At 36.6% G+C, this 26588-nt stretch overlaps 1 protein-coding gene across 2 annotated transcripts in view; it reads right to left on the reverse strand.

Annotated features, from left to right (window-relative positions):
• Nucleotides 1–26588, reverse strand: part of LOC134675072 (complexin) — a 157949-nt gene that overhangs the window by 76668 nt on the left and 54693 nt on the right. The window contains exon 1 of one of the 2 annotated variants that reach the window (XM_063533231.1): nucleotides 1235–1462. The exons of the other annotated variant lie outside the window; for it this stretch is intronic. Coding sequence (XP_063389301.1) covers nucleotides 1235–1247 — 13 coding nt within the window. The 5' untranslated portion in view covers nucleotides 1248–1462. Of the gene's footprint in view, nucleotides 1–1234; nucleotides 1463–26588 lie in introns of those variants that run through there. 2 annotated transcript variants of the gene reach the window in all.

A 26588-nucleotide genomic window follows, 5' to 3' on the forward strand; every position in this document is an offset into this window, starting at 1 on the left:
GTAAAAAGTCTGCAGCGATTTTGGTAGCCCACGCAGTGCAAGTGTCATTTTAAACGTCAAACTTCTATGAAATTATGACGTATAAATAACACTTACACTGCGTGGGCTATCAAATCAGCTGCAGACTTTTATTGGTGCGACTATCGGCGCGATTCGGGAAATGAATTAGACATTCACTAGATATGAAATAGTAACGATATGTGACGTTCCACGGCAAAAGGTACCCTATGGCGGTTGGTGCTTACACTGCTTACGCTATTATTAACGTCGCTCCAATATTATTGCGGCCATAATGTACCTTTTGCCGTGGAACGTCACATATCGTTACTATTTCATATCTAGTGAATGTCTAATTCATTTCCCGAATCGCGCCGTATATTATGTTTTCAACCTCGAAAGACCCGAGCCAATTTTTGCGTTTTTGAATTTGGAACTTTCTTTTATTTCTAGAGCTAATAACTCTAATTTGTACTTGTACAGTCAAGGAATTTAAATTCCGACCCATTTCGTACTTTGTCACAGTGACAACCGTATGAGGTCTCTAGCGGCTTTCATATTGATTGTCACTGTGACAAAGTACGAAATGGGTCGGAATTTAAATTCCTTGACTGTACAAGTACGCGGGGACTTACGTAGGTAGGTGGGTTCTTTGTTTTTTTTATCACAATATTCACGATAATCATCAAAAGTATTTAAGTGTAGTTTTCGATAAACAATTTAACTAATTTAAATAAACACGAAAGGTGATGAAAACTTATTCTATAAATAACTAATTATAGTTAAAATATATACAGTATAAAAATTAAAAGATAGAGTCAGACAGTTTACTTTTTGTCCAAATAGTTGAAGTTGTTATAAACTAATAAAAAATCAATGCATTTCATTCAACTGCCGGTTTCTATCTTAACTAAGTTAAAGCTACACAAAAACTGCAAAATCAAATTAAACAGCAAAATCAAGCAAAGTGTATTCAATAACTTAATAATTCCTCGAAGCAATGCACCCTTTAGTGAGTTCGGCAAATTCAATAAACTTAGTTCAGGCTTAATTCAATTTCGTAGCTGGAACCTCTACGGCCTACGCCGTAGCACCGTGGCCCTCAATGCGGCAGCTACGCCTGTATCTTTTATGACATCGCTACGACTTATTTAACTTTTATTACACACCCATAACACCCCTTTATGAACCTTTTGTTAGCAACTCAAAAAAAAGCTTTCAACTAAATTGGACTTACCGATGAAATTCATCTTGGCGTTTATCACTATACCAAAAATATAATTTAAACCTGTCAACAACTCTCCATAACGTCCGTATATAAAAATATATGTTATTTGAGCACCAATTTTACAATAGAGAATGCATGATACGTATTAGTTACTAGGAGAGAAGGAGGAAAGAGAAGCGTGGATTGACTATGGCATGGCGAGGGGCGACCGACCGCGACGGCAGGCCGCGCGCCAATGCTCTCCAGCGCGCCCCGCACTGCTATTTATGCTTTCTCGGCCCACCCACACTAGCGCGCGTATCGTCCCGACACGCACACACTGACGCCCTTAAGAGGGTGCAAAAGGAAAATGGGAGTATTGTCAGTGGTAATGGCTATGGAAAAGTTGATTCCCGTCAAATTGTGCTTTTAATAATGATCGCTGTAATTATCGTTATTGGGAGGGTTCCGTGAGATATTTAGGATTTCGGCCCCTTGGGGTTTTGTAAGATCTTACAGCGAATAAAAATCTAAATTACAGGATTTTTTATTCTTGTGAACGTGTCTTTTATAAATCTTTAAATAATTATATAATATTCAAATCTATTTCCAATTTCAAGTAAAATTCTAAAAGTCATTGACGACCCTTCCAACAGTCCAAATAGCGTGGCTGCAATCCAAAATCGGTCCGTGAATGTCAAAAACGTACAATGTTTAATATTAGGATGCCGTCCATTTGGATGAATCCAATGTGACCGCACCCATTTGGAAGGCTCGTCAGTGGCCTGCTATAGCTAACATTAATAAGGTGTTTTATAAATTTAATATTTTAACAATCTCAATATACGATTCTAAAAATCAAATTCAATCGCCGTTACAAAGAGCCCAGACAATAAAATGTAAGTAAGAAAAATTGCGGAAATATTTCACTCCCCCTTAACGCGTACTGCGCATGTGTGTGTGAACCATACAGTTAACTAGCATTCCGTGGACCTTATTCCAAAGACTTAAGGTCTATTATAGGATGATAGTGTAGGAACAAAGACTGCCGACAGGGGGTGTGGCTTATCGTTTGTGTGTGTGTGTTAAATCTTTTATAGGTCGATGCGCTAAGTAATTTACTATAATACCTTGCATTTGACATCGGCCGGTTATTTCAGTGTTTAAGGCCTTTTTGGTGAGTTGACGTATGTGTGGAAACTTGTAAAGTATGGAGTTATGTTATGAATGTGTTTGTTTTAGTATTTAGTGTAGTGGTTGGGTTGTAGATCAGAGTAGTCGCAAAAATTCAGGCTCAGGGAAAAAACCGGTCAAGTGCGAGTCGGACTCGCATTCCAAGGGTTGATACATAAGTCCGACTCACGCTTGACTGCACATTTTTAATAGGTTTTCCTGTCATCTATAGGTAAAGTACTATTTAGTGTATTTTTTTCAAAATTTTAGACCAAGTAGTTTCAGAAATAAAGGGGGGATCGTCGGACAGACAGGCAGACGCACGAGTGATCCTATAAGGGTTCCGTTTTTTCCTTTTGAGGTACGGAACCCTAAAAATAAGGCAAAATAAAATGAACTTCATCGGCGTGAATGATGGCGATGATGTTTAATAATCATTACGATACAAGTGCGAAAAAATCATAACAATAATAATCATATCTTGTGCATTATGATATAAGCGCTGGTGGCCTAGCGGTGAGAGCGAGCGACTTGCAATCTGGAGGTCGCGGGTTCAAACCCCGGCTCGTACCAATGAGTTTTTCGGAACTTGTGTACGAAATATCATTTGATATTTACCAGTAGCTTTTCGGTGAAGGAAAACATCGTGAGGAAACCGGACTAATCCCAATAAGGCCTAGTTTATCCTCTGGTTTGGAAGGTCAGATGGCAGTCGCTTTCGTAAAAACAAGTGCCTACGTCAAATCATGGGATTAGTTGTCAAGCGGACCCCAGGCTCTCATGAGCCGTGGCGAAATGCCGGGATAACGCGAAGAAGAAGAAGAAGAAGATGATACTTCAAGTGCGAAAAAAAAGAAATTGGCAACGAGTGTCGATAAATTAAAACACGACCGAAGGGAGTGTTTCAAATCGACACGAGTTGCGAATTACCTATTGGCACATGCGTATCGTACAACGTTTTACAGCACATAGCCCTCGGCTCGATTCAGAAAATGAATTAGAGATTAACTAGATACGATATACAGGGCGTTTGGTACATCGTTTGCCAAATTAAAACGGTAGATAGATTGAGTCCTAGAAATTTTTAATTTGGCGCACATTTTTTTTTCACCTCAATACCAGTTTTTCGTAAATTTAATTTTTTTATTTGCGTAGTAGTAAAAAAAGCCATGGCCAATTTGGTTTTTCTAGGCATGAGAAGATAGCAAATGACTCAACCTATCTGCCATTTTAATTTGGCAAACGATGTACCAAACACCCTGTATATCTTTACTATATCGTGTCTAGTTAGTTAATAGTCTCTAATTCATTTCCCGAATTAAGCCGTTTCGCATTTATAATAGAAGTATAGATTCGTATGGATGTTATTATCCAGTTTATCACATACATCAGATTAACATATCCGCAGTAATTAAAATCCGGGCATCAAACCCGCCACCCGGCGACATGCCGGCATTCCGACTTATCACTTGAATATATCAACCACATGCATCATAAAATTAACCTTAATAGTACATCACATAAGGCATATGTTCCTATACGAGAAAGATTGTGCAGTCGCCAACAGATATATCGGAGCGGCCAAGGTGCTCACAATATCTGAACACGCACTCTAACGCTTTGACAATAGAGGCGTGTTCAGATATTTGTGGGCGCCTTGGCCGCTCCGATATATCTGATGGAGACTGTAGTGTCGTATGAAAATTATAAGTATAAGACGTTGTAGGAAAAGGGACCTTAATTCGTATTGCATTAGGTATATTTTGTAAGAACGAGTCATGTATGATAAAGCATTGTGGATGACGTAATGTGGATGAAACGCTTAGCAAAGCATTGAGAGTGGTATAATTTTATAAAGTTAATACCAGTAAGTGTGGTACAGTCACCTGCAATAATATGTTACACAACGAAGGCCGCAAAAATATCTGACACGATCTTATTTGTAGAGCCATAAGAGCGTGTCACATATTTTTGCGGTCTTCAAAGATGGTCCCGACCAGTCATAACGGCAGTAATCGCTATTGGAAAATCAATTTACATTTGAAATTTACTGAGCAAGGATCATCATCATCATCTCAGCCATAAGACGTCCACTGCTGAACATAGGCCTCCCCCTTGGACCTACATTCGAACCGGTTGGAAGCGACCCGCATCCAGCGTCTTCCGGCGGCTTTAACAAGGTCATCCGTCCATCTTGTGGGTGGACGTCCTACGCTGCGCTTGCTAATAATAATGAGCAAGGATAATTATGTAAACCGCGAAAATTTGTACTTTATATATAATAATATGTACAGTCAATAGAAAAAGTGTGGGTCAAAAACTTTCGGGGAAATCTGCAAAAGTTAAGGATTTGGACACACATCTTCTTAGGCTAAGGTCCGTTTATTCTATGATGTCCACATGGAAGTCTGATAACTCTCAACCCATACTAAAAACACAACATCGCTACACAAATTGTGCTCAGCAATCGCAGAAAATAGTTATTTGTTTCACTCGGGGGCAAAGTTGTTGTTTAACCGCTCGCTAATATTGATACCCGAGCAAGCGAAAGATTCCAAAATTGAACCACGAGCGTAGCGAGTGGTTCGAAAAATGGAATCTTGAGCGATGCGAGGGTTTCAAAGCACGAGGGTTAAACAAAATTTGCCCCCGAGTGAAACACAAAATTTTTCACCACACCAAACCGAAGCAAATATTAAATGTAAGATATCAAACAAAATCAAACCAAATCAAATTCAAATGAATGTTATTAAATATTTATCATCCAAAATCATCATTTAAAAGTCAATTCTACTAGCAAACATAAGAAAACAACTCAAAATTTGCATTTGATTACTTTGCCTCACATGTGAATAAAATGCAACTTTGCTATCAGTTTTTGAAGTGTAAGCCTCTCCGAGCTGGTGTGGTGAAAATTACATTTTACTCGTAACTGCTTGACCATCTAAACTAAAAAGAAACTAAATTTATCTGAACAACTTAATAATTTACAGCCTCGGCCTTAATTCCCACAAAATACGACCATTCCCGAAATATATAATCACACCATAAGTGTTATTCGCTGTTACTCATTCCGCTATAAAGAAAAAAAAAACTGTCCCTTACTCAACATTTTGGACACGTAGCGAAATCCTTTCGCCTTACGACCTGACGGTACTGCATAAAAACCAACAGCAGAGACTGAAGATACGACCCGCCGCGAGTGCGAGGGAGACAACGCGATTTCTCTCAGCGTCCGCTTTAAAGTTTTGAAGTACGGTCCGCGTAAAAGGCTGAGAGTTTTATTTTTATTGTAATGCGTAGAGTTATTGCGCGTATCAAATGTTAGGGATTTCTGGGTATGAATATTGGGGAGTGTTTTTTGAGTGTTAGCCTTTATTATGCTTTTATGAAGTGAGATTATGGAAAGTGTATTAAATTTATATAACTGAATATTACATTGAATAATTATACCTAGTTCGTTTTTTTAGCATTAGAAATAAGGTAAACAAGCTTGATGTGTCTTTTAATTGAAAAACACATTTTAAAAATAACTTACGGCAAATATGTAACAATTATGAATCTAATACGATCAATATTCTTCCGCTTTCATAAGTTATAGTTTTTGACTTTTAAAAAGCGTTGTTCAATTAAAAGACATGTCAAGATCGCTTACCTTCTTGCAAGTTCTATCTAATGCTAAAAAAAACGAACTATACATAAGGTGAATTTAACTGCCCGATTAGAACTTTAAGATACGTCAATTAATTGATCTAGACTAATTCATATCGTTTCTAGATCAATTGACGTAACTTAATGTTCGAACCGGGCCGTAAGATAGCATAGCTATACTAAAATGCTACCTTAAATTATTGGTCAAATATTTATTATGTCGAATATAACCAAATTAAAAAAACAATAAAAACTGCACCCGCCTGCAGGTTTTTTGGTGTAATAACCTTTTTTATTATAGGTTTAAATAAATAGGCTATGTAGCTATTAAATATTATCCTTACATAATTCATTAAAATCAGCATACAGCCCGATTTGAAATAATATAAATTAGATACAAATGTGACGTTTCTTCAAACAAAACGTCACTTTTGACACTGATACATCTAATCCCTATCGTTTCTAGATCTATTAATTGACATACTCGTATCTTAAAGTTTGAATCAAGCAGTTAGTGACCTAAAAGACAAACAACGAACTGAATTAAAACAAACCTTACCGTAGTTGAGTAAATCTGTTCTTTAAAATGTTAGCCTTTAGCACTTTTTATGACATTTTTTTCTCTCGAAGTTGTTTACCTGAAAACAAAGAAGAAAAAGGCATTAATTTACTTAATTTTGTGAAACTATAATTAATCTACCCTCTGGGTTTTTTTTTGTGGAAGGACAAATTTTGTTCTTTATATTTTTAAGTCTATTTATTTATTTATTATTTATTTAAACTTTATTGCACATAAAATTATAAGTACAAATGGCGGACTTAATGCCATAAGGCATTCTCTACCAGTCAACCACTGGGCCAAAAAGAGACGGTTGTTAGGTGCAGGTTTTATAATAGAAAAGTTAAAGTTAAAAGTTAAGTCTATTATATCAACCCGATTCCGTCAATTACTCGATCTAGAAACGATATGGATTAGATGTGTCAGGGTCAAAAGTGATGGCTTTGTTTGAAGAAACGTCACATTTGACACTGACATATCTGATCCATATCCGTTTCTAGATCTATTAATTGACGTATCTTAAAGTTCGGATCGTCGATCGGGCAATAAGACTTATAACAGTATGTTTAATTCTGAGTCCATTTGTCTATCTATCTAATCTATCTATAGGCAGAATTCCACCAGTGTGCAACACTGTGCGGCACACTGGTGGAATCCCCCCTTACGTAACTAATACCTTTACATATTTCCTTTAAATATTAAGAGTACCTTTATTTATTTATATATTTCGGGGATCTTGGAAACGGCTTAAACGATTTCGATGAAATTTGCTATATAGGGGTTTTCAGGGGCGATAAATCGATCTAGCTAGATCTTATCTCTGGGAAAATGCGCATTTTTGAGTGTGTATTATGTTTTCCGAGCAAAGGTCGGTCTCAAAGATATTTATGACTTGCAACTTAACATTAAAATAATAATGTCATATTCGAACATCCCAGAACAAAGAAAAACTAATATTTTATTGAAACGGAAACTCGACATATTGAGACGTTGTCGAATCGTCAAAAGACACGTAGCAGCTACGCCGTAGCTTGCTACGCGTCGTAGCACTTTTGTAACAACGCTGTGCTACGCTTTATTTTTAAAGTGACATGAGAATCTGAATAACTAACGGCTCGATTCGAACTTTAAGATATGTCAATTATTAGACCTAGAAACGACATGGATTAGATATGTCAGTGTCAAATGTGACGTTTCTTCAAACATAAACTTCACTTTTAACACTGACACATCTAATCCATATCGTTTCTAGATCTATTAATTGACGTCCCCTAAAGTGCGAATCGGGCAGTCAGTGTTAATTTATTGACAGCGACGTAAATAGGCTTTTACGTATCCTCTGTTACGCGCCCACTTACGGAGGTTCTATCGCTAAGTAACTGAATAGGATATATTGACAGGATACGCTTGGCATGTTCGGTGTGGCTACCACCAGTTTGGCACTGACATTAACGCTATCGAGAACGTAACATATTTTCTATGCATCTCGCTCATACTGACGTTATTAGTGCGATAAACTAGTGTGTTCGCGCGAACTGTACATTTTTCTCTCCCGTGTGGGCAATAGTTAACAGCTTGTGGGCATGTAAGTAATGATTTTATCATAGTTCTCTAAATAAAAGGAGGACCTTTTCACGTGGGTAAGGGTTAAATAAGAAAATTAAACTTTATAGCCCTTAACTCTTGTGTATGTCTACAGGAAAGACGTAACACAGTTTTCTGTTAGACCCAAAACGATTTGCCAACTGAAAAAATATTTAATAACCTATGAATCCATGACAAGTACGAGCAAAATGCACGATTACTGAAAAACATGATTTAAGTATCATTCTAATGTCAGTCTGCCGTATTCGAACTTCAAGATATTCACAAGATACGACACGTACTAGATCCATTCTATTATCCATTATATAGTTTAGATATCATATCAACTAGTTCTCTTTTGCAGCGCAATTCGGGCAACCATTGTCACTTTTACGTTAGATAGAGTAAGATATCTATTAGATGTGAATTGGATCTCTAAGTCATATCCTGTGGAAATCGTTTAAGAGTATCGCCAGGATCGCGCAAACGTCAAATTTGACAGGTTAGATCTTAAACATATCGTTATCGTATCTTGGTGATGTCTAAAAGATATCTAATAGCTATACAGTGGAACCTGGATAATTGCAATCTCAAGGGACCGGCCAATTTTTGTCAATTAACCAGGTTTTTCATTTAAGCAGGTCGTGTCATAAACGAGGTTCAAAAAATCGTTGTGTCAATTATAGAGGTTTTCATTAATAGAGGTTGCGTTCTGACAAATTTCTTTTATGGAGGTGCAAATAACCATTTTAAGTAGATACTTGCACTTTTACACTACATTAATTACCACTTTATTTTCTTATCATTTAGGTTTAAAAAATTCCCTTGAATTGTAGAAGAAAGTTTTATTAGAATGTAAAAAGCATACTTTGTTTTTTATTGGAGCAATTTATTGTTGTCTGTGTGTATAGGCCGCCATTAAGTAATTTTGAAATATTTGAAAGAACAATGGAATCTGTCCTACTTAAACTATCACCTTCTAGTAAGAAATTACTTATATGCGGCGACTTTAATATAAATATTTTGGAACATTCAACAATGTCTTGTAGATTGTTGAATCTTTTCAAATCGTTTAATCTCAACCACATGTTTATGGAGCCTACTAGAGTGACTGCTACTAGTGCCACCTGTATAGATAATATTTTCAGTGATATTTTTCCTATTACTAAAAAAGTTATCAGCAATTTAGAATCAGACCACTTAGGCCAATTAATGGTATTTGAGGCCTTAAGGAAAAATACATTGAGAAAACAAATTACTTTTGTACCAGTAACCTCGGACCGCGTGGAAAGAATGAAGCAAAGTCTAGTTCAGGCGCTACCCTTTTTGTCTTCCGATATGAGTCCTAATAGTATGTATAATTCATTCTTTCACACTTTTATGGAACATTACAACGCGATATTTACTTCAAAATCGGTCGTAGTTAGTGGTGCATCTGTTTTTAGTGAGTGGGCTACTGCGGACTTACATCAACGGAGACGTGAACTGTATGCTTTGTATGAGGAACGGCGGTTTAATACGAGTGATGAATTTAAAGAACATGTCAAGGAATATTCGAAGAAGTTTAAAATAGATTGTCATATAGCTAAGCGGAATTATCTAAGTCAGAAAATTAAAAATAGTCCGGACATTATTAAAGCAACTTGGAAAGTTATTAATGTGGAGACTGGTCGCTCGAAACACACAATGAAAGAACTGAAACTAAATATTGATAACAAAATTATAGATTCCAATTTAGAAGTAGCTACTGAATTTGAAAAATTTTTCACCGAGGTACCAGTATCCACAACTAAGGATTTAAATTCATCACCCTCATCTGCTGTTACATTATTAAAAGATAACGCTCCAGAGTGTTGTAGAGACCTTCATTTTGAACATGTTTGTACCTCAGATGTAATAAAGGCGTTTAAATCAATTAATGTCAAAAAAACGAATGACCTCTGGGGAGTCTCTGTCCATGCTGTCAAATCCTTAGTAGAATTGTAGCGCCTGACTTGGTAGTTATATTTAACAACAGTGTCGATTGCGGCGAGTTTCCTGATTTAATGAAACATAGTAAAATAACTCCTTTGTTTAAATCTGGTAGCAGCTCTGACCCCACTAACTTTAGACCGATATCTGTGCTACCAACATTCAGCAAGATTTTTGAAAAATTAGTTCTTTCACAATTAGTACGACATTTTAACGGCAATAATTTAATGCATAATAAGCAGTTTGGTTTCACACGGGGTCGCTCAACAACCGATGCTGGTGTTGAGCTAATTAAGCATATTTTCGATGCCTGGGAGGAGTCACGAGATGCTTTAGGTGTCTTCTGTGATTTGTCTAAGGCGTTCGACTGCGTTTGTCATGAAACATTGATCAGGAAACTACACTATTATGGAGTTAGAGGATCGACACTGAATTTACTTAAGTCCTACTTAAATGGTAGAATACAAAGGGTCGATGTGAGTGGACAGCGATCACCGGGGTCATTGGTCTCTATGGGTGTACCACAGGGGTCAATATTGGGGCCTTTCCTGTTCCTTATCTACATAAATGACTTGCCATTCCTTGTAAAGACCCACCATGACATAGTATTGTTTGCAGACGACACCTCACTTATTTTCAAAGTCAAACGACAGCAACAAGCGTACAATGATGTAAACGATGCTATTTCAAAGGTAGTAAATTGGTTCAATGTTAATAATTTATTGTTAAATGAGAAAAAGACTAAATGTATTCAGTTTGTCTTTAGTAGTAACGTAAGGCATGTGCAAACAAGTGTCATTGTGAAGGATGAGGAATTGGAATTAGTTGATAGTACAGTTTTTCTTGGTATAACTTTAGATTCTAAACTTCAGTGGGGTCCCCATATTGCTACTCTTTCGAGTAGACTGAGTTCTGCAGCTTTTGCAGTGAGCAAAATCCGTCAGTTAACTGATGTGAAAACAGCTCGATTAGTATATTTTAGTTACTTCCATAGCATTATGGCATATGGTATTTCACTGTGGGGCGGTGCTTCAGAGATAAATACCATTTTTGTTCTGCAGAAGCGGGCTATTCGAGCAATATATAAATTGAACCATAGAGACTCACTTAGAGATAAATTCAAGGAAATTGACATAATGACAGTGCACTGTCAATATATTTATGAGAATATTCTGTATGTACATAAAAATATTGTTAATTTTAGGAAAAATTGTGACATTCATAATATTAATACTAGAAATAAACATAAGCTCGCAGTGCCCTTCACACGGCTCCATAAAATTAAAAAATCATTCATGGGTAATTGTGTAAGATTTTATAATAAACTTCCAAACCATATTACTGAATTATCAATTAATAAATTTAAAAATTATGTAAAGCGTAAACTTATTTCTAAAGCTTATTATACCACACAAGACTACATGAGTGATAAAACAACGTGGGATTAATGGTGACTCGAAATAGATAATTCAATATGTATGTACTTCTTTGTTAAGTTTTATTGACATTTGTTATTGACATTTAGATTTTATTCTAGAAACATTCTAGACTAGTATTTTTTATACAATTTTTTTTTATGTTTGACGATCTTTTTGTGAAATTCTTAGTATTAAATTTGATCTGTATAATAATCCAATATTACTATGGAATAATATTAACTTCAATAAATTGCTCTGATAATTAGCTTAAGATAATATATTATTATGTAAAACGTTCATAAGTGCTTGTTACTAGGCCTACATGAATAAAGTATTTTTGACTTTGACTTTGACTTTTGACTATTGATCAAAACTATTTCACCTATTACAGGCTGTGATAGAAACCAATAAATAAATTAAATTCTGGATGGAGATATAAATAAAATGATCAGTGCTATTAAAATATTGTTTCTGCTGTATACAACTACATTATTTCAATTACAGAGGTAATAAGCAAGACTCGTTTCAATAATAGAGGTAAAAACAAGAGCAAAAATAACGGATTTTTTTAGCACAGTGTCAATTATAGAGGTCTTAAGTTGCGATGTGGTCAATTATAGAGGCAAAATTACGAAAAGCGCTAAAATCTAAATTGCAATTATAGAGGTTCCAAAATTTCAATTATAGAGGCCTTTTGGTCTCAAGGGACCGGGACCGGACTTTTGGTTGCAATTATTGAGGTTTTCCATTTATCCAGGTGCCAATTAACCAGGTTTCACTGTATATATATATATATATCTATTTCAAAATCCGAATCGGGCCCAGTGTATGTTCAATTGGTCTGTCTATTTATTACACTCGTTGTAGTCGTTGTTGAACAATGAACATCACTACACCTTATAAAAAAAAGTCGCCCGCCGCGTCTGTCTGTTTGTGTGTTTCTGTGTTTGTTCGCGATAAACTCAAAAACTACTTAACAGATTTTCATGCGGTTTTCTCCTATCAATAGAATGATTCATGATGAAGGTTTAAGTGTATAATTTGTTAACCTGTGCGAAGCCGGGGCGGGTTGCTAGTCAAGATAAACAACTAAATATTTTCGTTAAAAAAACATTAATCATTATACGAAAAAAGTACATTATCCCCGCCCAAACATCGACAGAAACCATAAGGTCCTCTAATAGTTCTATGAAAGCCACATTTTTACCAAAAATAAACTCTAACGTATAAATAATAAGGTTTACATTTGCCCAGAACAAAATGTGAAGTAGTATAAAGGCGGGCGTCCACTCGGCGCGATAAAGCGTAGCACTCGCCTCTGATTTCATTTACAATTCATTTCATATACTTAGCGAGGGCCTTTGATGGACGCTAGGGTTGCCACTGCCGGCTTTTTTATGTTAATTGAAAAAAGTTTTGGGTTGAATTGAAATGTGTTGGGATGCGTAAAAAGTTTTTTTACTGCTGTGAATAATGGGGTATTTAGTTATTAGTTATTTACCATGTATATTTTTGAGGCTTACGAACGATTGAGAGTTGCAAATATCACATAGCACTTATTCAATTGTTAAATATTAGTCAGTTTGGTTTAAGATTGAATGCACAAATTTTAAGTTCATACATAAAATACTGTATATGTGTGTGTTTCTGTCATTGGCAATTTATTGCTATCAATAAAATCAATGAATGTAGCTGTTAAGATTTTTCTAATAAAAAAAAATACTTGAATAAATCAATGGCAGATAAATAGAATCAAATTAGCAATGAAACCAATGAGTCACGGTATGACCTCTAGCAGACCATCATGACAGAATAATTGTCAGCCAAATTTGAATTAATGATATTAGAAAAAAGAATTGAATTTGTTCGTTTTAAAATCAAACAAAACAAAACAAACTTTGTTTCATCAATAATGATTAGAATTTCATTATAGTTAATTTGTAGTAGTATAACTGCCGTATTAGAACTTCAAGATATTCACAAGAGACGACACCTACTAGATCCATTCTAGATACGTTATAGTTTAGATATCAACTAGTTCTCTTTTGCAGCGCAATTCGGGCAACCAATGTCGCTTTTACGTTAGATAGAGTAAGATATATATTAGATGTGAATTGGATCTCTAAGTGATATCCTGTGGAAATCGTTCATGAGTATCTCCAGAATCGCGCAAATGTCAAATTTGACAGCTGTTAGATCTTAAACATATCGTTATCGTATCGTGGTGATGTCTAAAAGATGTCTAATAGATGTCTATTTCAAAATCCGAATCGGGCCCTTAGGACTTTGGACTCCAATATGATAACTTTTGTGTGAATTAAACCATAAAATGATTGTAAAAGTGTGTAAAAAAAAATTACAACCACAATAATTGTCCGTCGTCAACCCTAAGTTTAGGTGCCAGTATAAAGTTACCCCACTCGCGGAGATACGGTTTTCTTATTCCCCCTTCCGATCGTAAGGGGGGGGTTTATAATTGAGGGGGTGTAGTTTGCTGATTGTGATATGTTTTAGATGTTGACGACGTATTGATGTTACTACCACTTACGATGATATATTTGCACGTCATAAAATCTTATGCCTTTAAACAAGGATTAAATTTGAATACAGAAAAATCTTCGCCGTTCAAATTTAATCTATAATACTTTGACATAAAGTGCCCATGTCGAATACTAGTGCAGCGTCGAGCACTAGTACTTCTCCTTATCACGATTGTATAAAATACTATTCTCTCAATAAGTTCGCGTCTCTCGAAGGGAGTGGATTCTGTAATGCGGGCTCTCGAAGGGAGTGGATTCTGTAATGCGGCCGGCGACGCACTCGGTGCGTGCCACAGTTTGCCGTCTCGCATGTGCATTGAAGTGTGTGTATCGAGCTGACTTATTCATTAAGCTCTTTCACTTTATTTATAGCATCTAAAATGCTTCGTTTAGTTTAGAAATTGGGCAACTGGCGCACTCGAAGGGTCTATGCTCAGTACCCGTACCGTGAGTCACTGACAGTGTCAAAACGGACATACCGGGTGTGGCCTGTAGCATGAGCAAATAATTAAAACATAGATTGTACTCCTCAAACGGTGACACTTTTGTTCTACAACTTTTAAAAATTATGAAGTATTTAGACTCCCTATTTTTCATACAAAGTAAATATTATCTTCAATGGACGCCATCGCCACGCCCTATTATTGTGACGCCTTACGCGTTGCTTGTCACGCCTTAAACATAACAGAATTCGCAATACATTGCGGCTTAGAATAAACTTTAAAGTGTATTAAAAATCAAACCACAAGTTATTTTTAAAAGTCGCTGAACAAATGTTGGTCAGTATGAGGAGTAGGTACAGTCACCTGCAATAGTATGTTACACAACGAACGCAGCAAAAATATCTGACACGATCTTATTTGTAGAGCCATAGGAGCGCGTCGCATATTTTTGCGGCCTCCGAAGAGTAACATATTATTGCAGGTGACTGTACAGCCTACAGTTTAATTTTTTGCTCATATTACAGGCCACACCCGGTATACGCTAACATCTACGTAATTTACTTTCTGTCATCCCGCTCGCACTAATATCCGAGTAAGAGCGAGATGCATAGAAAGTAAGTTAAGCTCTCAGCGTTTATTATTTATTTATTTATTTTATTTTATTAGTCAAATAAGTAACACAGCATTACAGTAAAACCAAGGCACTGTGAAACTACAAAAAAAATACAATACAAAGAAACTACAAATAAAAACCAAAGACAAATTAAACATTAGATTTGGGCGACGACGTAACAGCGTGGCTCCGTTGCGTCGTCTGACTTGGTGTAGGATTCGGCAGGTTGCCCTGGAACCGTCGAAACACCACACCCTTCGGCCAGAAGTCTGCGCTTGCGATGGTGTCCTGCAGCGGCCGCGGTACGCGCACCACAAATGAACTGAAGTGCACATAGTGACGCGACTGTAGCTGGTGCACCCTCAGCGTGTAGCCAGTCTTCCGGCGGACGTACTCCACCACCTCCTCGGCCCCGGCGGAGTAATGCAGGCGAGACACGTAGAGCGCCTTACTCGGTTATGTCATTGCCAAACTGATGGTAGCCACACAGGACTGGGGCAAGATCCGTTTATAAGTCCGGTTCATAACACAATATTTTTTGAATTTTTCAAGCGATTATTTTCATAGTTTCTTACAAATTTTAGCCATAAAAATTTAAAAGCTTCTTCTTCCTCTTCCTCGCGTTATCCCGGCATTCTGCCACGGCTCATGGGAGCCTGGGGTCCGCTTGACAACTAATCCCATGATTTGACGTAGGCACTACTAGTTTTACGAAAGCGACTGCCATCTGACCTTCCAACCCAGAGGGTAAACTAGGCCTTATTGGGATTAGTCTGGTTTCCTCACGATGTTTTCCTTCACCGAAAAGCGACTGGCAAATATCAAATGATATTTCGTACATAAGTTCCGAAAAACTCATTGGTACGAGCCGGGGTTTGAACCCGCGACCTCCAGATTGCAAGTCGCACGCTCTTACCGCTAGGCCACCAGCGCTTAAAAAAAAAAAAAAGAAAAAAAAAAAAAAAAAAAATTAAAAGCTTATCGAATAATATACCAGAAGCTGATTTAATTTATATTTTATTACACTTAAGTGTTATTTATAACACCCGACGCAAGAAGAGGGGTGTTATATGTTTGACGCCAATGAGTGTCTGTGTTTTTTATATATTATAATATACAGACATTTTGCGAATTTACAGACCTTTACACATTTACACACATCTTTTACACATTAGACCTTTACACATTAGAGATAAATGTAAAAAGACTCAGTAGCATGCAAAAACACTTAATGGTAATGTTCAATAATTTTGATAGGGGTTGCTCCCCATGTCCCTTAGTTCTGATAATCTTAAAAATGTAAGATTTTCTAATTTGTATAAGAACAAACACAAAATTTATTCAATTTTACATACAAGATTAGTTCTAAGTTAATTGTATGTTAATTCTATATATAAAATAAACAGTTTTCTTTATGAAAGGTTATAATTAAATTGAAACGGTGTGTACATTATAATGCACAGTTGATCTTACGAGGGTAACAAATGAATTCAATTCCGATATCGCCGCGAGAGTCAAAATCCGGTAATACCACGACATACGGCGCGATTCGGGAAATGAATTAGACATTCACTAGATATGAAATAGTAACTATATGTGACGTTCCACGGCAAAAGGTACCCTATGGCGGTTGGCGCTTACGCTATTTTTAACGTCGCTCCAATATTATTGCGGCCATAAGGTACCTTTTGTCGTGGAACGTCACATATCGTTACTATTTCATATCTAGTCAATGTCTAATTCATTTCCCGAATCGCGCCGACAGGCACAACACGCGAGTCAAAGAGGCCCCGGGTCCCTTGTGGCTGTGACGTGTGATAAGTCATGTTACAACTATGTAGGCTAACTCTAGGTCAACTTGTAAATGCAATTTCCTATCAGTGTGTTTTAGAGGAATTAGGGCACAGTTAACTACTGTCGCAAAATATCTTTCTCCTATTAATATAATTGTTATCTCGCTGGGAAGATAAGCTGAGGAAGATGATGAGTGTATGTACTCCTAACTTTACCAAAAAGGGCGTTCTTTACTGATGAAGGAATGACAATTAAAATAAACAACCAGTCACAAATAAAGCCAATATATTAATAGTACATTGTAGGAGAGGACGGAAAACCGCTAAAAGATGGACGAGTGAGTTCGAGGGCCGACACGTTAGTGGAGGCCCTCGAATAATACGAGTCCATCTTTAGCGTTTCCGGCCGAGGCATTACATAGTGCTTTTCACGACTACTGCGAGGAAATAAGAAAACATTTACATAACTATAAGTACTAGCCCGCGATTTCTCTGGTAGCAAATTACTAGCCACTGCCTGTACTGTCTCTTGAATTTCGGTAGGCGTCAGCTTAAGGATATCATTTTCTTCACTAGAAGAACTCATTTTTATAGCGAGCGTAATTTTATTTTAGAAGGAAAAAGTTGCGCAAAAAAAGACCTTTTATTGTTTTTTATGTTTTAAATGATACTCATTGCTGTAGCGAACTGTCACCAATGACAGATGATGATAACAATGAAACATTGTAGTAGTGGTGGTGCAGGTGCTACAGCTATTGCCTACTTTCCAGCTTGGTTTTAGACCATCTATTGCTACATTTCCGAACAGTGGCGTGAAAAAATAATTCCAAACCCTTATATACAATCCGCGTAAACATTTCAATAGCGCGATGTAGAAATCGGCACTTTGGGTACAGCGCCATCTCGCGTGATATTTGGTTAACATCTTTCTATGAAAGGTACTTTACGGAAGTACGGACGCGAACAATGAGTTTATATTATTTACTATTTTAATGCGTATCGAATCTTTTCTCTGAGACCAGAGCTAATAAAAAGAGTCAGTCAGTCAATTGATAGCTCATTCAATCAATTCGCTCAAAAGTTTTGCTCAAAACATACCTTTTCCCACATACAGATTCCTAAAACCATTCTACTCTCCAAAAATAAAACCCCAACTCGTGCATAAATTATATTTACGAAACAAAACAACCAACACCCTGAAAAACGTGAAGCATACTCGACATCAAAACACACGTTGGACCCGGTTAAAAAGCGCGGTTAATCATGGCGACGCCCGGTTAAAAAATGGGGCGTATGTGACAAAGATATTCCGGCGAGTGGCGATCTTTTGTAATGAGTAAAAATGTACGAGGCGAGGCGTGTATTCCAAACACTTACCTACTAAACGAAGGCGGATAAAATACTATGGTAAACCAGTACAAAAGTGTATTTCACATTGGCTCGCTCAGATATCTTTTATTGGCGTTTTAAAACTCAAAGTACGACTGGTCGTGGCTTTATACCCTGGATACTACTAATGAGTACCTATTTCATACATAATTGAATATAATTGACATTTATCACTTGCCAGTCGGTCATGCAAGGGGACCTGCTTATATACGGAAAGAAATGAAAACATTTTTGAAGTCTTTAATCTACTTTCGGTTGATTTGTTAGCTGAACCTTTTGGAAGAATCCTGTGTCCAGTAGTGTGACGTATACAGGTGTATACCTACGTAGATGATGGGATGCGGATGGTGATACTAATTGCCAATCCTAATACGAACAATTATTAACAAAGAAATTTCTACTTATCGTCACGTTTTTTTTATTTATTTGAACATGGCAAAAAACTGGGACAATGCTAGCAAGCACTGTCCCAGTTGAAACTGTTTTTTAAAAGATCTGAAAAGTTTTTCTCACGATTTTTCATACAAAATACAAGATAATTACAAGCTCAATTACTTTTTGATCTCGCTCGCTCTCGAGAATACATGGCCTGCCCTGGTATAAACGGTGTCAAGCGTCGCGGCCAGCATCCGTCACCAGGTTATCCGGGTTATCCGGGTCGATCGGCCGTTTCAAAGGGATGTTTGTGTAAAAACACAGGTTATATTGGCAGGTGAGTGAAGCCTTTTTTGTTTGTGGTATGAAACTCGGTGAAATATTTTATGCTGGCAACTACGTTAGCGGCACAGCAGGGATACGTAACAACGAAAGTTGTTCGGTATCAATAATTTTAAAACTATACAATTTTTAAGATAGAATCAAGGTACCTACTTATCAATTCGATTGTTATCTGCATCCGTTTCTTGCAGATTTTTATATGGTCATTTAATTTACTTCATTGTCACTGCAGAAGTTTGCTTAGTCTAACTCTAGAAACAAGAAAAATTAAGGAAAACAACGTTGTTTCCATAATTTGGGCCTGTGGTTTAACATTATACTCTGTATCTTTAGGTATTTAAATAAAAGTAAACAAAACCTACCCTCAAATGGCTCCTTAAGCCAGTTGAGGGTAGATGAAAACATTACACGAACAACTTATGTAGGTTAAAGTTAGGTCGTTCTGTGACTGGTCCAGGCGGTTTTGTATTTAGTCGGTTAACCAATAAATGTTATAACTACCCGAAAATATACAAATTGTTCGTTTACTTCTATTTAAATACCTAAAGATACATACATAGTCTCCAGGTGATAGGTCAACCATACCGTTTGCAAAAAAACACCAGAATCAACATTACACAAACCCGGGTATCCATCACCGGCCATTTGCATTCGTTCGATGCCTCCCGTTCGCCGAGTGATTTATTGTGAGCGTATTTCACTCAAACACGACCGTATTTTATAAACATTTATTTAACTTTAGTGTTTGCAAGTCGATTTCGGTCATTGAATAACATTTGAGCGAATGGTACAAGGTTTGTCTTTGTCTTTTTTAACTACTTTTTATCCGGAAACCGGTTGGACTGTAAGATGTGCGGTTTAAACATTTGAGCGAATGGTACAAGGTTTGTCTTTGTCTTTTTGAACTACTTTTTATCCGGAAACCGGTTGGACTGTAAGATGTACGGTTTAAAAACTGAGTATCTTGCATTAACATTTTGTAAAGGAGAAAACATCAATTAACTAATTGAGGCTTGTAAAATTATAATATACTCGTAGGTAGTCCCCATAATTTTTACATTCATGCCGCCTTCAGTTATCTGTGTTTGATTCATTAAGTTTCTAAAAGTGCATGTCATCGCAAGCTATTTAGATATTAAACCTACCAAGGATTGATTTAAGATTATTAAAGTGCATATCATCACAAGTTAAACGAAGCTTACAATTCTGCAAACCTAATGAAAAAGGGTGCAAGTCTCACGCAGCTTAGGTGTAAAAGGGCATAAGTGTTACGTAGGACTTAGACCCTTTTACACCTGCGCTGCCCGGGACTTGTACAGTCGCCATCAGATATATCGGAGCGGCCAAGGTGTTCACAATATCTGAACAAGCACTCTAACGCCTTGACAATAGAGGCGTGCTCAGATATTTGTGAGCACCTTGGCCGCTCCTATATATATGATGGCGACTGTACCCTTATTCACTAGGGACACAGAATTGTAGCTGTAGGTATAAGTGCATTATTTAATGCAGACAAGACAGATTACCATAACGTCGTGCAATGTCCAGTGATGGACGATGCGATCGTGAGACGTGTTCTTAGATGAGTTGTTCATTGCCAGTCACTCACTGCAATCAGCTACACTCATGGATAAAATTAAATATACTTAATTAAATTAAACTAAATATCATTTATTATCAGGCAACTAAGGCCCGTAGATGCAATAGTAAAATTTTACAAACTTAACCTCGTGCCGCCCACCATACAAAATTATAGCCAAGGAAGTTAGAATCATGTTATATTTTCAATTGGGTTGAATTTCATTAGTTCGAAAATTTTAAGAGATAAATGAAATGCTACCTACTTTATTTTTAATTAAGGTTCACATTCTATCAAAACTGAGTGTACATCCTAATGTACATTGGGCGGCACGAGGTTAAAATTATTTAGAGAAAGGCAAGAAAAAGTTTAATTATTAATTTTGAAATTACTGTAACTGCTGTAATCCAGGAAACCATTTTTTTGCGTTCCTCAAAATTGGTACATGAGTATATATTTTGTGCATAAACAACAACATAAGGGGGAGGCCTATGTTCAGCAGTGGACGTCTTATGGCTGAGATGATGATGATGATGATGATAAACAACTCACATAGACAAAATCTAAATCCTTCTATCTTTTGAAAGACCAGTACCTATAACTTCTTCAAAAAAGGAATCGTATATTAAACGGCACAGTACAAAGGTGTCGAGTGCCGATCCCCGCTTCCGGTCGAAACGAAGATGGCGGCGGTGACAATTTCCGGAAAATGGCCGCCATTATTAGTGCGCTCGGACTTCTTACAGCTTTTAGAATCACTCTAATATACTCGGGTTTTCTGGGAAATATTTTATTTGGTCTTTTAACGTCTAATAATAGACTTTAAAAGCTGCTAGTTATATGTCATAGGTCTCGGAGTAATTAACAATGGAGCCGCCATTAACAGGCGTTCCCCTCTGTCGAAAATAGGCGGCCAATGGTCAACCACATGTCAACCATATGTATGGACTGACGTTTATCTGACATGACGTACCTATACATTTGATGTGCCCCTCCCCCGCAAAAAACGGCAGACTATTTTGTACCGAAAATTTTAGACATGGCGTCTCCATTGGTTATATCCTCCAAGTCATAGGTAGTTAATATATTTGATGTATTTACTACTGTTGCAGAGTTTAAATTTCAAAGTTCAGCGTTCGTTGCAGAGGTCAAATCAAACTATGGTTTCGACATAATAATATAATTTTATTATCTCTTCTTCATCATCATCATATCAGCCAGAGGACATCCACTGCTGGACATAGACCTTCCCCAAAGAGTGCCACAATGACCGGTCTTGCGCCACCCGCATCCAGCGGACTCCCGCGACCGTTACCAGGTCGTCGGTCCACCTTGTGGTGGTCTACCTAAGCTGCGCGTTTTATATTATCTAAGCTCGAGCCAATACATGTACGGGCAAGTACAATCGCCGTCAGATATATCGGAGCGGCCAAGGTGTTCACAATATCTGAACACGCTCTCTAACGCCCTGACAATAGAGGCGTGTTCAGATATTTGTGAGCACCCTGGCCGCTCCGATATACCTGATGGCGACTGGACAAGAAAAATAAACGCGCGACTGATATCCTCATACACACCTTTAATGTGTAAATAAATGATTATGATTATACCTAAATGTGATGTCGTAGCTCGCACGCTCTTACCGCTAGGCCACCAGCGCTCATAGTATTTATTTTCACCCAAAATGCATTCCTGAATGATACCCACCACTGATTGATTGTCCGGAATAAAAGGTGTAGCCCGCAGAAGGGTTGGTCGCTAGATTGATCGGCCCATACGTCTTCATACCCGGTTATTAATTACAACCATCATTTTTATCCGGTGAGAGAGGGTTATTATTTCTATATCCGGGTCGTTTGGAAAAGGCGGTTAGAATGGTTGGCGGTGGCATAAAGATATAAATAAGCTTAAGGTGGTTCTCCTTGCTCGATTTTCATACAAACTTTCTTGGCACCCTAGCTCCTATTATATAGTGTTTCTTCACTTGTATATGTAATGTTTGGGTAGTATATATATTTCTGTCTTCGCTTAACGTAAAAAAATACTAGATTTTGATTAAAATTATTGAGAAAAAAGCCTTTGAATATTGGTAAAATTTTGCCTCATTGCTTGTTTGTGTGAGTGATGCTTATAGTATCGGTGTAATTCTAACATGGCGACTTCATTTGACAAGCAATCATTTTTAATTTATCAAAGGTGTAACAGATGGCACTTTAAAACCGCAACACAGATTACCTGTGTATTTTGTTTTATTTTCACTCAATAGAGGGAGGTATATTTAATGCACAAAGCATGTTACGAGTATACCTACTCATTTAAGAATCTCCTTTCTGATATAATTTCATTCCCAGATTTAATATAACTTAATAATTATTATGATTATTACACAATAAAATACATTTATATATTTATAGAAAGGTCAGTCCAAACAATCATTCGCGTTACGGTCGTCCACCGAAAACCCTTGTGAATTCTGCTTTCGTTTCGGTAGAAATATAAATGTTCTCTGGAAAAGCCTATATTTATTGTAACAATGATTTTTAAACTAAAATACCTAGCTATATTTTTCTCAAAAATATATAGGTATGTGAAGAAAAATGTCATCTTCTTGTAAATAAACAAGATTCTATAATATCTTCTGCTTGTGCATAACAATAACATTAGTAGATGATATTTTTAGGGTTCCGTACCCAAAGGGTAAAACGGGACCCTATTACTAAGACTTCGCTGTCCGTCCGTCTGTCCGTCTGTCTGTCACCAGGCTGTATCTCACGAACCGTGATAGCTAGACAGTTGAAATTTTCACAGATGATGTATTTCTGTTGCCGCTATAACCACAAATACTAAAAACAGAATAAAATAAAGATTTAAATGGGGCTCCCATACAACAAACGTGATTTTTGACCAAAGTTAAGCAACGTCGGGAGTGGTCAGTACTTGGATGGGTGACCGTTTTTTTTTGCTTTTTTAGGGTTCCGTACCCAAAGGGTCAAACGGGACCCTATTACTAAGACTTCGCTGTCCGTCCGTCCGTCCGTCCGTCCGTCCGTCCGTCCGTCCGTCCGTCCGTCTGTCACCAGGCTGTATCTCACGAACCGTGATAGCTAGACAGTTGAAATTTTCACAGATGATGTATTTCTGTTGCCGCTATAACAACAAATACTAAAAACAGAATAAAATAAAGATTTATATGGGGCTCCCATACAACAAACGTGATTTTTGACCAAAGTTAAGCAACGTCGGGAGGGGTCAGTACTTGGATGGGTGACCGTTTTCTTTTTGCTTTTTTTTGTTTTTTTTTGCATTATGGTACGGAACCCTACGTGCGCGAGTCCGACTCGCACTTGCCCGGTTTTTTTTGTTTTTTTTTGCATTATGGTACGGAACCCTTCGTGCGCGAGTCCGACTCGCACTTGCCTGGTTTTTTTCAAAAATGCTGCCTTTCACCCGAGTTAAAAACACTCGCTTTTCATTTCGCATACGAGGAAAGTAAAATGCATGTGTTTTTTTACATACATTTTTATAGTAGGTATTTTTGAGAGTAGGTATTTTCAATTAACAATTTGGCCAAAAGTATCGTTATTTATGGAATGGGGAGTCAAATATCAGAATGGAAATTGTATAACAAATCCATTTATACCCAAATTTCAATTGCTTATTGTAAAAAGAATAATAAAATCGTACTTGGAATTGGAACCTAAACTGCTCTAGTGCAGAAACGTATCATTTCCTGCACACCTTTTACAACAACAATGACCCTCTTTCATATATTCGGTCAAATTGTGCTTTTTGAAAAACTAATTATAGCCAGCCTTTTATGAATGTAGTATGATACCTTAGGGTATGGTGCTTTGCACACACTAGCGTCCCTTCCCCTCCCCCTGACGCAACCCCCCCTTTTTGCATGAAATATGTACCGGTTCACAGTTTTTTAAATTTTTTGAGGAAAGTATACATTTTAGGAAAAAAGTGTCAATGAAAGAAATAGTTCCTTATTAAATTCTTAGTAAAAAAGGTTATATTCATTTTATAACACTTATTATACAAGGTGTCCTCAAGAAATGCGAAAGATTTTATTTCTGAGGTCAAAAGAAGGAAAAAATGTATGTATGAGTTTAGGTCAATTTCGCCGATAACAATTTTTTTATTGTTTTTAGAGTTCCGTACCTCAAAAGGAATAAACGGAACCTTTATAGGATCACTCGTGCGTCTGTCTGTCTGTCCGTCTGTCACAGCCGATTTTCTCCGGAACTACTGGACCAAGAGCTAATTGTAAGGATCTCAAATATATATTTTTTATAATTTTTGAATAATCAGTTTAGAAGTTATTCAAGAAAATAGGCAAAAAATGACTATCCCCCCCCCTTTATCTCCGAAACTACTAGGTTTAAAATTTTGAAAAAATACATAAAATAGGTCTATACCTATAGATGACAGGAAAACCTATTAGAAATGTACAGTCAAGCGTGAGTCGGACTTAATTACAGTTTTTGATCCGACTTCTACGGATTTTTTAAAGATTTCACTCACGTTTCGCATAAATAATGTTTAGTTTTAAGTTTATAAAATACATATGTATGTTAGTCTGTAAGGTATTTGTAATATGGGCCTTGTTCCCTGAATTAAATATCTAAATAAATAAATAAATAAAATAAAAAATACATTGTTAAAAATTGTGTAATATACGGAACCCTTGGAACGCGAGTCCGACTCGCACTAGGCCGCGTTTTTTAATTTTTTGAATATATATGTATGTACATAAAAAGTAAATGTTATTGGTAAACTTGTCAGTTAACATGGATTTTTACTTTTTTTTCGTAAAACATAGTTTTTGCAACGTGTTACTTAATTGTCACTTTTTGACATATCAATAAGGATATTTAGACTAAATCCCATAGTAACAACATCGCCATAGAAACTTGTTTTTTTTTTTTAATTGGTATTAACTCTGAAACTAGCCGCATTTCAAAAAAGTTTATAGGACATTTTTGTCTCTAAATATGATCAGGAATACGCTGTCAAAATTATTCGGTTTCCTCGTGTTACACCGTGTATAATAAATGAGTTTCGAATCCTAAATAAAAACTATGTTATTTCGAATTTTAACAAGCTAATACATGAATATGGTGCATCATGTAAAAAAATGAATATGACCTTTTTTATTAAGAATTTATTAAGGATTATTTCTTTCATTGACACTTTTTTCCTAAAATATATACTTTCCTCAAAAAATGTAAAAAACTGTGAACCGGGACATATTTCATGCAAAAAGGGGGGATTGCGTCAGGGGGAGGGGAAGGGACGCTAGTGTGCGTAAAGCGCCATACCCTAAGGTATCATACTACATTCATAAAAGGCTGGCTATAATTGTGACGTCCCACGGTCAAAGGTACCTTATGGCGGGTATGGAGTTATGCATACCCCAGTAATCTACAATAAATAAGCTATCGATAACACAAAAGATCAACCTCCTAAGCTGCGTAGTTACAGAGATATGATTTTTTGAAAATAATGTTGTGAAATGAGCAACTTTACGATGGAGAAGTTTTAAGTTTAGCCGCCTAAAAAACTATGTTCCTGAAGTAAGTTACATAGTTGACTACAAATAATAATACCTTATATATCTGAGATTAAAAAAATGTTGCGACTTGTTCTGTAATGCAAATAGAAACCTTTGATATCGACTGATTTATGTGTATACTAACCAGTCTCTTGAAAATAAAGTTTTATTTCATTTTCACGATTGATTGCAATGAGCTCTCAAGATTTAAATTTTATCTATTAGAAAACGACACTGAGAGACAGTTTAAGCAAAAAACAATACCGATTTAGAGGTGAAAATGTATTTTCTGACTTTTTCATATAAAATCAGAAAATTGAATATTTTTACTTTTAATGTAACACACAATCAATTTTTCTGAGCACATTTTTTTTTTTTTTTTTTTCTAGCCTAC

This window comes from Cydia fagiglandana, chromosome 21 (assembly GCF_963556715.1).
Source record: "Cydia fagiglandana chromosome 21, ilCydFagi1.1, whole genome shotgun sequence".
Classification (NCBI taxonomy): domain Eukaryota; kingdom Metazoa; phylum Arthropoda; class Insecta; order Lepidoptera; family Tortricidae; genus Cydia; species Cydia fagiglandana.